This window comes from Syngnathoides biaculeatus, chromosome 8 (genome assembly GCF_019802595.1).
Source record: "Syngnathoides biaculeatus isolate LvHL_M chromosome 8, ASM1980259v1, whole genome shotgun sequence".
Taxonomy (NCBI): domain Eukaryota; kingdom Metazoa; phylum Chordata; class Actinopteri; order Syngnathiformes; family Syngnathidae; genus Syngnathoides; species Syngnathoides biaculeatus.
Genome location: NC_084647.1, coordinates 5,943,210 through 5,955,672, shown reverse-complemented (window position 1 = coordinate 5,955,672; position 12,463 = coordinate 5,943,210). Strand labels below are relative to the sequence as shown.

Here is a 12,463-nt window from a genome sequence, read left to right as displayed (position 1 = left end):
GTACAAGTTTTTTGGGACGTGGAAGGAAACCTGAGTAATTGGAGAAAACCCACCCAGGCACAGGGGAAACATGCAAACATTACACAAGTGAGACGGGATTTCAACTCCGGTCCTCAGAACTGTGAGGCAGATGTGCTAACCAGTTGTCCAAAGTCCCGCCCATGTGACTTTTTATACAATGTCCCAACTTCATTGGAATTGGGTTGGTGAGCACCGTCCACCGATGGCAGCCTAATTTCAGCTCTAGTGCTGGTTTTTGGTAACGTAGTTCTGGGTTGGCTTCGTGTCAGTCGGTGTTTAGAGGAGTCTTGTGGTCCAGGTACTTTCAGGTGCAGGGACCGTGGAGAGGTTAGGCCTCAGCTGTGGAGGATTGTGCGAAATGCGACCGTGCGCTCACTTAGCCTTCGGCCAGTCAAGCAGTAGTTTGGTTTAATCATGTGCCCCGTGAAATGCACAGTAATGGAAATGTCCTCTTTTACATAGAAAGTAGATTTTGAACTCAATGCTTTCAGCCATCAATCAAAAAAAAAAAAGTCTTCACTTTGTAATTCTCTGCCGAGGTGCTCTGAAATGAATTCCGATGTGCCCTAAGATTTCCTTGAAATTTAATAAAAATGATCAGTGGCGTGGTGCAGTAATACTGACATCAGGTCGAATAATTCTTATAGCATATGCCAGTGTAAGTAAAGAGCTTTTTTTTTTGAATGACGATTTTCAAATTATTTTCCCACACATATTGGTTATGCATGACTAAAACACAATTATTGCACAATATGAGTCTTTTGTTGCTGTTTCACATTTGCAATAGACTGCATCGTAGCTGATTTCATAAATTCGTGTCCCCGAGCGTTATAAAAGATGGATGGATGGATGTCCAAATCTTATTTTGTCCATTTGAATTTCTGATCTCATTTGAGATGAGAGCTCAATACGGGATCTTTGCGTTTTTTGAAAGTGCAATCAAACCCAGCCACTGCTGTTCCACAGCCAAGCAGAATTCAGATAATATTTGATGTCATTTAAATGACGTGCAAAAATTTGGCTTTCCCGAAGTGACGCGAAGATAAAAAGCTTTTAAGCAAACCACCTTATATTAATACTATTGTTACAAAAAACTATTTCAGTCCATCATGGGGCGAGCCCTCCTCGCTGACGTTTGCATTATGTGGATGTAAATCGACCGAGTGATAATGCAATATCACAAACAAAAATAATGTAGCTTGCTACATATGCCGAAAATGACTTATTATGGTTCACTTCAGCGTCCGTCAAACATAAATAACGAGTCTGGTGTTATCAGTCTCGAACAGGTGGACACGCGACATGTCCAACATGTAATGCATTCGTTCCCGAATCCATCCCACAGCTTGACTATGACAGTCGAAATTTTGACACAGCCCATATATTAAGCTTCCAGTATGTACCGATTATGATATGATCAATTTGAACGATTAATAATAAAAATTCAAATTGTTGTCCCGTGACTGGCCGTGAATCAGTTCAGAGTGTACGCCGCCTCTCGCCTTAAGATAGCTGGGATGGACTTCAGCATGCCTGGGACCCTATTGGGGATAAGCGGTGCAGAAAATGGATGGATGGATGGATGGATGGATGTTCATATTGTCATTCCAGAGTTTTGGTTGTAGAATTTTGAGTGGAAAACTGAATGTAATCCATTTAGGAATAAGGCTACGCCGTAACATCCATCCATTATCTCAGCCGCTTATCCTCACATGGGGCTGTGGGTGTGCCGTAACAAAACAAGGAAAATACTTTGCAGATGCACTGCATATTTGCCTGGATCAGGTTGGTTCAACTTCTTTAGTTATATGTGGGATGCCGGATCAGATTAGAGGTTAAAACGCAGCGTGGATATGTATTTCGCTTATTTGGGGGGGGGGGGGGGGCAGCTCTGACTCACATAATAATACATAATAATAAAATACATAATGCATCTGACATATTGCGTGTCGTTTTGTACTGTTCTGATGACTAAATTTAGCCCCCCCATCTAAAAGTAGGCCTAGTTTTGGATTCTCTGCTTGTCATGTCACCATCGTCACACACCAAAAGGCTTCTTCCATCTCAGATCGAGCAATGAAATAAAGATAACTTGGTTCAGGAGCCTCCCGCAAGTCTTCGAGGGATACAAATCAAGGACCGTCAGCGAGGAGAAACCTACCGGTTGAGGTGTGGCGCACATCCTCCGCCTGTCTCGGCTCACATCTATCTATCGTCCTATCATGGTGCCTCCAGTTGCTTCTGCTGTGAAGTGAAGGCTGCCTGCTGCGTGTTTGAGTGGCCCCACCTGAGCGTCGGCGTGACGCCTGGCGGGTGGTGCCGCAGCTGCACGAGTGTGATGATGTTCCCTGCTGGCTCATGAGTTACTTTTAATGAATTTGTCAAAAGATCTGCCATGACTACCAATAGTTTTCAAATTGATCCCGTATCAAACACATCCAAAATTTTGTTACTTTTTGCGTTTCAAATCTCATTTCATTGCATGTTAATGTAGTCGCCCCCTAAAAGTTACGTGCATTATTTTATCATTAGAAGGAGTGAACAGTTTTTGCACGGCATCAAAGTATTTGCTTCTGGCCCCGTCGCACCATGACGTTCTGGTCAGCGTTCTGTAGCGTTTGAGGAAACGTTGGTAGTCGCCCGCGGTCGGTGGGATAGCTCCAGAAGAGCGTTGTTTGAACGCTAGTGAACGTCAATGATCGCTGGGAATCGGCGGAGAACCGGAAAAAAAGGTTTGAACGTGCACAAAAGTTCTCACCGAGACCAGCGTTCATCAACGTTTAATTTCAAACGCTGCAGAACGTTCAAGAACGTCCGTGGAACGTTTTACTAAGGTTCGCCGAGCGTTGCACGCGTTTGGCTATCGTTAGTCAGTCGTGACTCGAGCTTTACTTGGTTGTTACTTAATCGTTTGCTTTGAAGTGAACGACTCACTGGCGACCTGTCAACGGCCACTGAACAATCCCCTAGCGCACAGCGTGTAGCTAAAGTCAAAGGAACATCATTTTGCGAGCAAAATCCTTCTCCTTATTGTCACATTTATGACACAAAAGAGTAGCAGATCATTGCCGGCCTTTAGGGAAAATCTCAAGGCCCGCCAGTCTGAGATCGAGACAAGAAAGGACAATGTTGAGATCAAGAGCGGTCGTGAGTGTTAAAATATTGATTCAATGTCCAGAGGGATTTATAATACATGGATTTCCCCCTTTTTTTCCTCCTTCAATTTTCAGTACACTTCATCTTTAACATATGACGGCGTACTCGTGATGGCTGAAGCCTTCCGCACTCTTCGTCGTCAGAAAATTGATATAAGTCGGCGGGGGAACGCTGGAGACTGCTTGGCCAATCCCGCCGCTCCATGGAATCAAGGGATAGATATGGAACGAGCACTCAAACAGGTGCTCGTTGAAGTTTGTTTTTGTCGTTTCAAGAACTGAATTCATTATATGAGTCATCCATCAATACAATGACAACACTGACAAGATCATATCTAGAATCCTTCGAACAGTTGTTTGGACTTTTCCACAAGTCTGAGCATTTTGTGTCATTGTTTTTATAAATCCAGGTGCGCATTCAGGGCTTGACCGGCAACATCCAGTTTGATCACTTTGGTCGGAGAATCAATTATACCATGGATGTGTTTGAACTGAGGAGCAACGGACCACGCAAGGTATGTTTTTTTTTTTTTTTCTCACGATAATCAGATCAACGTTTTAGAACGATATACGGTAGTTCTCTGAAAACAGAAGAAATGATCAAGCCGTGCCTTTGGTCGTGATTTGGATCAAAATTCAGTGCCTTGCTTGACAGTATTGCCTTGTAACAAGAACGCCATTTTGACCAGTTTTGACACTGTTCTGGTGTCGCCCACTACTAAAGGCACATATAGCCTGATTTCCAGGCTGCTTCATTGACTAAGGTGATGTGACAACATCTGAACTTCTGTCCCTCGTGGGCGTGTTTAATGCATAGATCAAATTTAGCTATCCATTACACATCTGGCATCATGAAAATACCTTTCCTTACATTACCTAAAACCACCCTCAGCAAAGTTGTCGTGTGCCATAATGCTGCGAGCTAAACAACCAATCAATGCAGGGACATTCCTCCTCCCTCGCAAAAGTCACACTTGACAAATGGAGACGAACAGCGAAGCAAGCGATATAAGGCAGGCGCTGGGAAATTCTTCAGCACAACAAGCGCAGCACAAATTCTGTGACTGAGTCAGAAATGGGGGGAAGCCACAAGTTACGAGCAAGTCTCAAATGGTAACCTTCAAGTGTCAAGCTTCATCCGAGGTACTGGAAAAAGAATCAAGCGACTGAAGTCACTGCCAAATTTAAATGTTGAGTCAAGTCCTTGCTTGTTTCATCTAAGCCATAATTCAAGTCACACAATCTTGCTCAGTCACAACACTGGAACCAAATTAAAATGATTTTTATAGAGTAAAAGTGCATTTACACCTCTAAAAATGTAATGAACAAGAGTATGAGATAAATGTATTATTAATATTATTAATAATGCAATATTTTATACAATTTCTTATTCTAATGTTCCCATGAGTGTTTTTACAGCAACCAATATATCCAACAGTGTGACTCCAGATACAGTATACCTTTATTTGTGTCAGCCTGTCCCAATGGACCTTTCCGACTGGGGATCTTAAGCTCCGCCCCCATAGCTACATTTGCCATCTCCCACAAGCTTCCAAAATGTGGAATGAACAGAACAGGTTTGAAGTGGATTCTCTATCACGTATTCCAGATAATATTGCGGTATGTTTTTTGCCAAATGCGTCAGACTTGTCCAAGAGAGTTCTGCAGAGAGGTCTCAATTATTTCACGCAAGGATATGTACACGGAATTAAGATTTTGGACGGAGCAGGACGCGATGTCAAAGTTACGGCGAAACGTTGGCGATCGATGCAAAAAAGTTTGATGCCCCACAAACGTCATATTGAAATCCAACAGGAAAAAATAGTGGAATCGTACTGCACATGTAAAGCAGGGCGAGTACATTTCTCTTGCATGACATGGCGCATTTACGTATCAGTAACCCGGCTCTTCAGTATAAAACATGACACAATTCATTCAGCAGGTCAGTGATACACTAACAAAGTGAAAAATGTTCTCCTGCAATGTATAAAGCACTGATTTAATAATTCAATCAAACTCAGAGAAGATGCTTCTCCCTCACTTCCCTTCGAACATGGAGCCTTGTGTTTGTTGATATTGTCCACATTTAGTTGTACGTGCGCTCTTCCGCAAGCCTTAATCCGTCGTAGAAACTACGTCAACTTTGTTTTAGGCTTTGGAAAATGAATCAACTTAGCAGGATATCTTTCATCGGAATTGCACGTTCCCCAAGAGCATCTGAGGATTATTTTCTTCGTAACAGGAACTTTTCCAAGCGCACGCTACTGACAACCAGTATTGCTTGTGGGACAACATGGCGGCAAGGACGTGTCAAGACAGCGGTTAAGACTGTGCGGCTATCTGATTGGCTATTATTGTACGAGTGACTGACAGGTCAGAAAGGTCCCTTCAATTTTGGCCCCCGCAAATACCCGGAACTACATTTTGGCTATGCTGCGTTGTGCTCCTTCTGTTGTTTCTGCTCATGACCCATACAACCAATTTCTTTTCTGACACAACGCTGAAAATACAGTCCCTCAAATGTCGGCATTGACATTTAAGACAGTATCGATCCTTTCTCACGCCAGCTCCAGCCAACATAATGCTGTCTTGTCACAGCAGACTCAGTGCTGGTTTTTTTTTTTTTTTTTAGTATTTGTGTGTACTTTCACTTGGAAACACAATTCCATGTTGGGCAAAGCCCAAGTACAATCATCAGGATCTTCTGATTTGAAGATTATGAAGTCTATTAAAGGATGTGAACCAAAGCTCCAACACGTAGCACGGAGAGTCACAAAACCTCAACCCGCCCACCGAACTCCACGATGCGTAGGTTTTACTACGTTGACTCTTCTTTCCCCATGATGACACATCTTTTACAGTTATGCAAATTATCTTTTTGGAAGAAATAAGGGTATACCTGTTAAGTCTCATGTCCACAATTAAAATGAGACTTCACTTCATACTGCCGCAGGACTCATACTGTAAAACCACAAGTTCTTAATTAAACATTTTTTTTGACAAGGTTCCAGAAAAAAGCATTTAGTTGTCATTTTTCATACAGTATTGCAAATTTTGAAAATGAAAAAAGCAAGTTCTGCACATCTGTTAACAAATAAAAGCTTTTTATTCAAATCATCCTTTTTTTCCCCCCTTAGTCAAGCTAACCTAGCTAACTTTCCTGCGTCAGACCGATGAAGGTAGACTTCGTGGAAGTTGTGTTTTGTGTCCTTGAGCTGCAAACCTTGCAATCTGCTCTTTTTTTTTTTTTTTTGTGCCCATTTTCATCCAAAAAGAAAATCCCTGAATCTAAATGTAATCATTCTTAGAGTTTTTCCCCAAATTGTCAACACACACGATACATTTTTCCCACCCCCCAAAACAAAGGGCGTGACCGCCAAGTCTACGTCAAGTCGAGTCTTTCATACGTTGGAGCCAAGCAAGTCGCAAGTCATAAAATCAGTGACTCGAGTCGACTTGAGTCAAGATCAAATGACTCGCTATAGCGATGGAACATTATCTGTGGTTCTTTGGATGAGTGCATTTGGGAGCAGCCGTGGTGTGCGTACAGTAAATGTCTGCAAAAACATGTAAAAAAGTAAAACTGAAGACATTCGTCATGATGAGCTAAGGCTTTGACTACCAGTATTTTCCGCCTGAAGGAAACGTATTCCTACAATAAGCAAAACAAATAAAACAGCATCTCATTTGAGTTCCTTTCAACACTATAGTGCGTTTTATGGAAAGTTCTTGGCTCGCGTTCAATAGCCTCGATTCCGCTGGGAAATTTGTGGCTGGACTCATTCCGTTGGTTGGCTTTTACTTTGCGGGATTTCAATTCTTATTAGTTTTATGAGTGTTTGTCTCTCGTCTTTATTGTAATTGTGTTTTTGGTTGAGTTGCGCTATAAAAACGTGACTAATTGAATGATTTCTTCTGTGTCACTCCTCTCCCTCGCTTCTTGGGGACAGATTGGTTACTGGAATGACATCGACAAACTCGTCTTGGTCCAGAATGAAAATTCCTTGTCCAATGACAGCTCAGCGATGGAGAACCGGACTGTAATCGTCACAACTATCATGGTAATGTTTCAACTCGCTACTTTACTTTCTGCATAATTTAGGAGGCATTTTTTAAGGGTGAGGGTGCAAGCATTTTTTTTTAACTGAATCGAACCAAATCTTTATGGATCATTTCCTTAACAATAAATACAATGTTACACGGGAATGGAATACCTGATAAAAACGGCTGGATTTACACTGCAAGCGCCTAATTCCAATTAACAGCCCACGTCCGATTTTTGGACAACTCACACGAGTCAAATATCAACAGAGTTTTCATCCGCTGAACACATAACTTAACGACCTGTATGCGGAGATGTCCACGGTGCAAATAAACAACGGCGGGAGTGTCAACACGCGGCGGCGGCGACACAGAAGTGAAAATCCACCCATCCATCTGTCCGTCCGAATTATACATAAAAATAAAAAGGTTGGATTCTGTTTTGTTGGCCTGAAACGACCCCTCCTCCCCCATCCACCCACCCATATGGTTTCAGTCGGGGTAACCTCAGCATTACTCTGCCTGTAATTACTTTCCTTCGATAAGGATACTCCTCTAATATGCTGTCCTATATCGCTGCGGCTGTTGACAGCTATGGCAATACAAGTTACAGTTTATTAATTTACAGTTTATTAATACGTCCACATGTGTTGTTTGGACAGAGTATCTCTGGGTAGGTCACCAATCGGTGTGTTTGGATCGCACATGAATTTGACAGGGTATAATATATGAAGATGTGCAATTTTTCGTTTGTTTTTTTTTTGCTTTATGCTGCCATAGTCCATCGCAACTGTGTCCTTGTGATGTAAATCCAGCCTAATAGAAGGAGAAGAGAGCGAGTGTTCAGCGGGAAATTTGTATTTGTGCCCCAGAAAACTCAGAATGAAGTTTGAGCAAGCCCTCGGAGCGTGGCCACAAAAGGGAGCGACACTTGATTATACTGTCTCATTAATAGGCAAATCGAAAAGTGACCTCAGATCACCGTTAGATGCGACCACCTCGGTCTGTTCTCTTTTAATTACGTTCACACGCCACCCCAGTGCCAATTAAATCATGATGGCACGGGGTTACGCTGAGATAAAGGACGCCTGAGTGTGTTTGCGTAAATGATTTGACATCACCCATTTGTGGCCGATTTGCGGTATGACCGATGTTAGAGTTGACGTACAATCTGTCGTGCAGTCTCAAACACGTTGCCTTTACATACTTTTTTTTTTACGTTTTGATTGAGATTGTCAGGAATGCATTAGCCTAGGAATGTTTATTATTGTAGTTATATTTGTAGTAATATTGAAGTGCAATGGATCCTAACGAGCGGCGCCCAAAATTGTGGTGACACGAGACGTATAAAAATAATGCAGTAAATGCAGCGCTTGAACAGGCGCCACTAAATCGTCAATTACTGGTGAAAAATTCCTTGTGCGTCGTTACATACTTGGCCATTAACGCCGATTCTGATTCTGAACTGTTAACTTCTCATTTGTGTCAGTCTTGAAATGTGTGGGGACAGTGCATTACTGTAGACGTCTTTTCGATGTGTCTTCCCCATTTTCTCCCCAAACACGTCTGTGCCCCCCCCCCCCTTTCCCCCCCGACTCCATCTGCCCCACCGTTTCTCTCGTCACGCCTCCTTCATGCCTCTCTCTGTGGACGGACACCTCGGCAGACCTTGGCTAACATTAGCTCAGCCACCTCCTCCTCTTTGCAGCCTCTGATGAAGAAGAAGACTCTGCTGCGACACTGAAGACGCGGCAACTCACTGCGACTCAGCTGAGTCCCTGTCCTTGGGAGAAAGACGCAAAGACGGATAGACTGATCGTCTCTTAAGCTCTGCATTCAAACGTTGTGTATTTTACTTCGTCTTTTCCAGTGGCGTCTGTGTGGCCATTTATTTCTGGAAAAAAACTCCTACCCATCCATATTTGCAATGTAGCTATTCATTCATGACTTTATAAACCCAGATTTTTTTTTTTTTTTTTTAATGTAGTACGTCGAGAGCAGAGGGGTGCTCAATGCGTGGATCGCGAGGCAGTTTTGGTCGATCGTGACGGCGTGCCGCGAGAAGAAAAAAAAAAGACAGCCGTTTTTTCTGACCTTTAGTTCACCACGCATGTGCAAACAACAACAGTACAGGAAAACCCGGTAGTCGGCGAGTTCCCCACTATTTTAAGCCCTCGCTTAACAAATCTTATCAAACATGAGTATGGATGCTGGAGTAAAGAAGACAAAAACGTATCACTTTCATTCGGAATGTGAGGCGAACTTATTTTTCATGATGTCATTTTCGAAGCACGTTTGCCTCATCTGCCAGTCGAGTGAAATGCGGAGTGGCAGTTTCGAACTCTTTACGGAAAATGCGACACCGACATTCCGCCGAAAAGCAAGATGAGAATGAGAAAAGTGAACGAAGTAAAATCCCAATCGGCCGCACACCGGTCACTTTTCACACAATATAGTTCAGGGGTCACCAACGCGGTGCCCGCGGGCGAATGGTAGCTCGCGAGGATCATGTAATGCACCCAAGAGGTATATTCGAAAAATACGATAGGCCACAAATTGTTACTATTATTTGTGCTTTAAATTATGAATCCGACTTGCTTAGGTGAATTAAAATTTTAAAATACCAGTAATGTCATTTACTACAATAAATTAAAAGGAAAATATTTTATGTACGTGTAATGAACTGAGTCTGAAGTTTGCCGCAAACAAGTTACGTAGCCCTTCATATGATCGGGTTTTTTTGTTTTTTTCCACAGCATTTACTTGGAATTATAAAAGGCAAGACAGATGCATTTAAGATGTAGAGTTCTGGATAGAGGTAAAGATACAGGCTTTTTATTTTTTTTTACACTTTGAGACAGTAGGGCAAGAAGTAGTCTGCTGGTTCATAGACAGTTGGACAAAGGAAAACAAATTGGATACTATATTTTTTTTTGTTAAGAGTATCTTTGGCAGAGATGTTCGCTCTCTTTAAGTATCGGACCATTATAGCTAACAGCAGACGAAATCAAGGCTCGTACTGGACTATATACGTAGAGTAAAATGATGAGAGACATTTTGGTGTGAATCAATAACTTGATGATGTCATACAAAATTAAATATAAAAAAATAAGACAGCTAATATGGCCAAAATAAATCACATATTGGGAAAACAATCACTTTGGTATACGCAAGCAACCCGTCGTGGGCGGACCAGGCTAAATCAGTTCACTTGTGATCCTCACGAAGACAAAAGCAACAGAAAATTAATGGACTGATGTTTTAAACGCTTGGCCGGCAGGTGGGCGATCAGGAACCTGCCGACCACTTTGGCTTTTAAAATGAAATTTCTCACGTAACCTCTGGCATATACTTTATTTTCCCTTTCATCAGATCAAATGACTGTGACTAATTGACAAAGCAGAGACCCGCATAAAGTCCCATCATTTCATAACTTGACAGAGACCTTACCTTGTCCTTCATCTTAATCCATGAACTCCGCCATTTTTATAAATCTACTCAGTCATGCCTGCAGGGTCATTTTCGCCCCTCAGTGGATTTCACTTCCTTCAAGAGGAAGTTTCAAGGTCTCACCAATAAAACAAGACCCAAATCCCTTCTGCTCACTGAATTTAACAACAAATAAATTATAATTCATCCAAACGTTACTTCAAGAAAGTCCTCAACGTGATTTTTCAATCGTGATCAACTGTTAAGTTGCGTGCCGTTTTCTGTTGCGCTTAGCTTGCAGTTGTCGTTTTTATAACAAATATATTTGAATGTTTGATTAAGGCAGTTTCCTGGCCTTGGTTTTACAGCTCAGAAAAATTCTGCGCTTTGGGTTTTGTGTATTTAAAATCTAATACTTGATAACATTTGATTAAACAATAAAAATCGCTTTAATGTAGAACAAACAACAGTTGGATTACTGCAATAACATTTTGCGCTTTGTTGAAGGATGCTCTGACTGAAGCAATTCGCAACTGAGTGTGAAGTGGCTGGGATGAGAATCAGCGCCTCCAAATCCGAGACTATGGTCCTCAGTCGGAAAAGGTGGCGTGCCCTCTCCAGGTCGGGGATGAGATCCTTCCCCAAGTTGGAGGAATTCAAGTACCTTGGGGTCTTGTTCACGAATGAGGGAAGTATGGAGCAGGAGATCGACAGACGGATCGGTGCAGCGTCTGCAGTGATGTGGACTTTGTATCGGTCCGTTGTGGTAAAGAGGGAGCTAAGTCGAAAGGCGAAGGTCTCAATTTACCAGTCGATCTACGTTTCTACCTTCACCTATGGGTACGAGCTGTGGGTCGTGACCGAAAGAACAAGATCCCGGATACAAGCGGGCGAAATGAGCTTCCTCCGCAGGGTGTCCGGACTCTCCCTTAGAGATAGGGTCAGAAGCTCAGTCTTCCGGGAGGGGCTCAGTGTCGAGCCGCTACTCCTCCGCATTGAGAGGAGCCAGATGAGGTGGCTGGGGCATCTGATTCAGATGCTTCCCAGACGCCTACCTGGTGAGGTATTCCGGGCATGTCCAGCTGGCACGGCGCTGAAATTCTGAACAACACTCCACCCGGACTGACTGCCTTTACATGAATACTACTGTAAATTATTCTCGTTCTCTCCGCCTCCATTCATGTATTAACAAACCTTTTCTTTTGCGGCACGACCTGTGATGACTTTTGAAGCAACGATACACAGCCTTGAACGTTCGACAAATTTGGACGTTCCACACACGCTAAACTTTTCAACTTAAATATAAACATCAGTGCGTCAGCTTGAGTCCGCCAGCAGCGTAGTAATTTTTCTGATCAAAATCCGACTATGAGAACCGGCTGCTTTTTCGGTGAAAGAGATTATATAAACGTAGCCCTCTGGTCGAGAAAAACAGTTGACTCGACCAAGTAACACAACGACTGAGGAGCTAAATGTTGAAACGTTTTGCTCTTTTGATATCTAAATAGCTCAGAGACAATCACGCTGACTCACTCGGCCAATACATCAGTGCGTGCATGATTATGTGCTATAATTTGACTAATTGAGGAGTGAATGGACTGATTATCCATCTGACGGACTGAAACAGGCTGCAACCGCTTGGCTCGGCCCCCTGGCTGTTGCAACGGATGGCTCACGGTCTGATTTCACGTCTCGCTCGTTGGTTGGTCATTATGCGACAGTCTCGAGTTCCGTAATGCTGAACTGATTGTTGAGCGAATGACTGGACGCTTCAATGCCCCCCGATGAGCTGACCGTCTCAAACAGCAGTTTTAAGT

The 12,463-nt window shown here is 42.8% G+C and overlaps 1 protein-coding gene and 1 long non-coding RNA gene across 3 annotated transcripts in view; one reads left to right on the top strand and one right to left on the bottom strand.

Moving 5' to 3' along the window:
- LOC133504504 (uncharacterized) overlaps positions 1 to 12,463 on the bottom strand; it is a 179,173-nt gene that overhangs the window by 118,776 nt on the left and 47,934 nt on the right. The window lies entirely within an intron of this gene.
- gria4a (glutamate receptor, ionotropic, AMPA 4a) overlaps positions 1 to 12,463 on the top strand; it is a 115,624-nt gene that overhangs the window by 62,082 nt on the left and 41,079 nt on the right. For both annotated transcript variants that reach the window (XM_061826797.1, XM_061826796.1), the window contains exons 8-10: positions 3,252 to 3,419; positions 3,587 to 3,691; positions 7,127 to 7,237. In XM_061826797.1, coding sequence (XP_061682781.1) covers positions 3,252 to 3,419; positions 3,587 to 3,691; positions 7,127 to 7,237 — 384 coding nt within the window. The remainder of the gene's footprint in view (positions 1 to 3,251; positions 3,420 to 3,586; positions 3,692 to 7,126; positions 7,238 to 12,463) is intronic.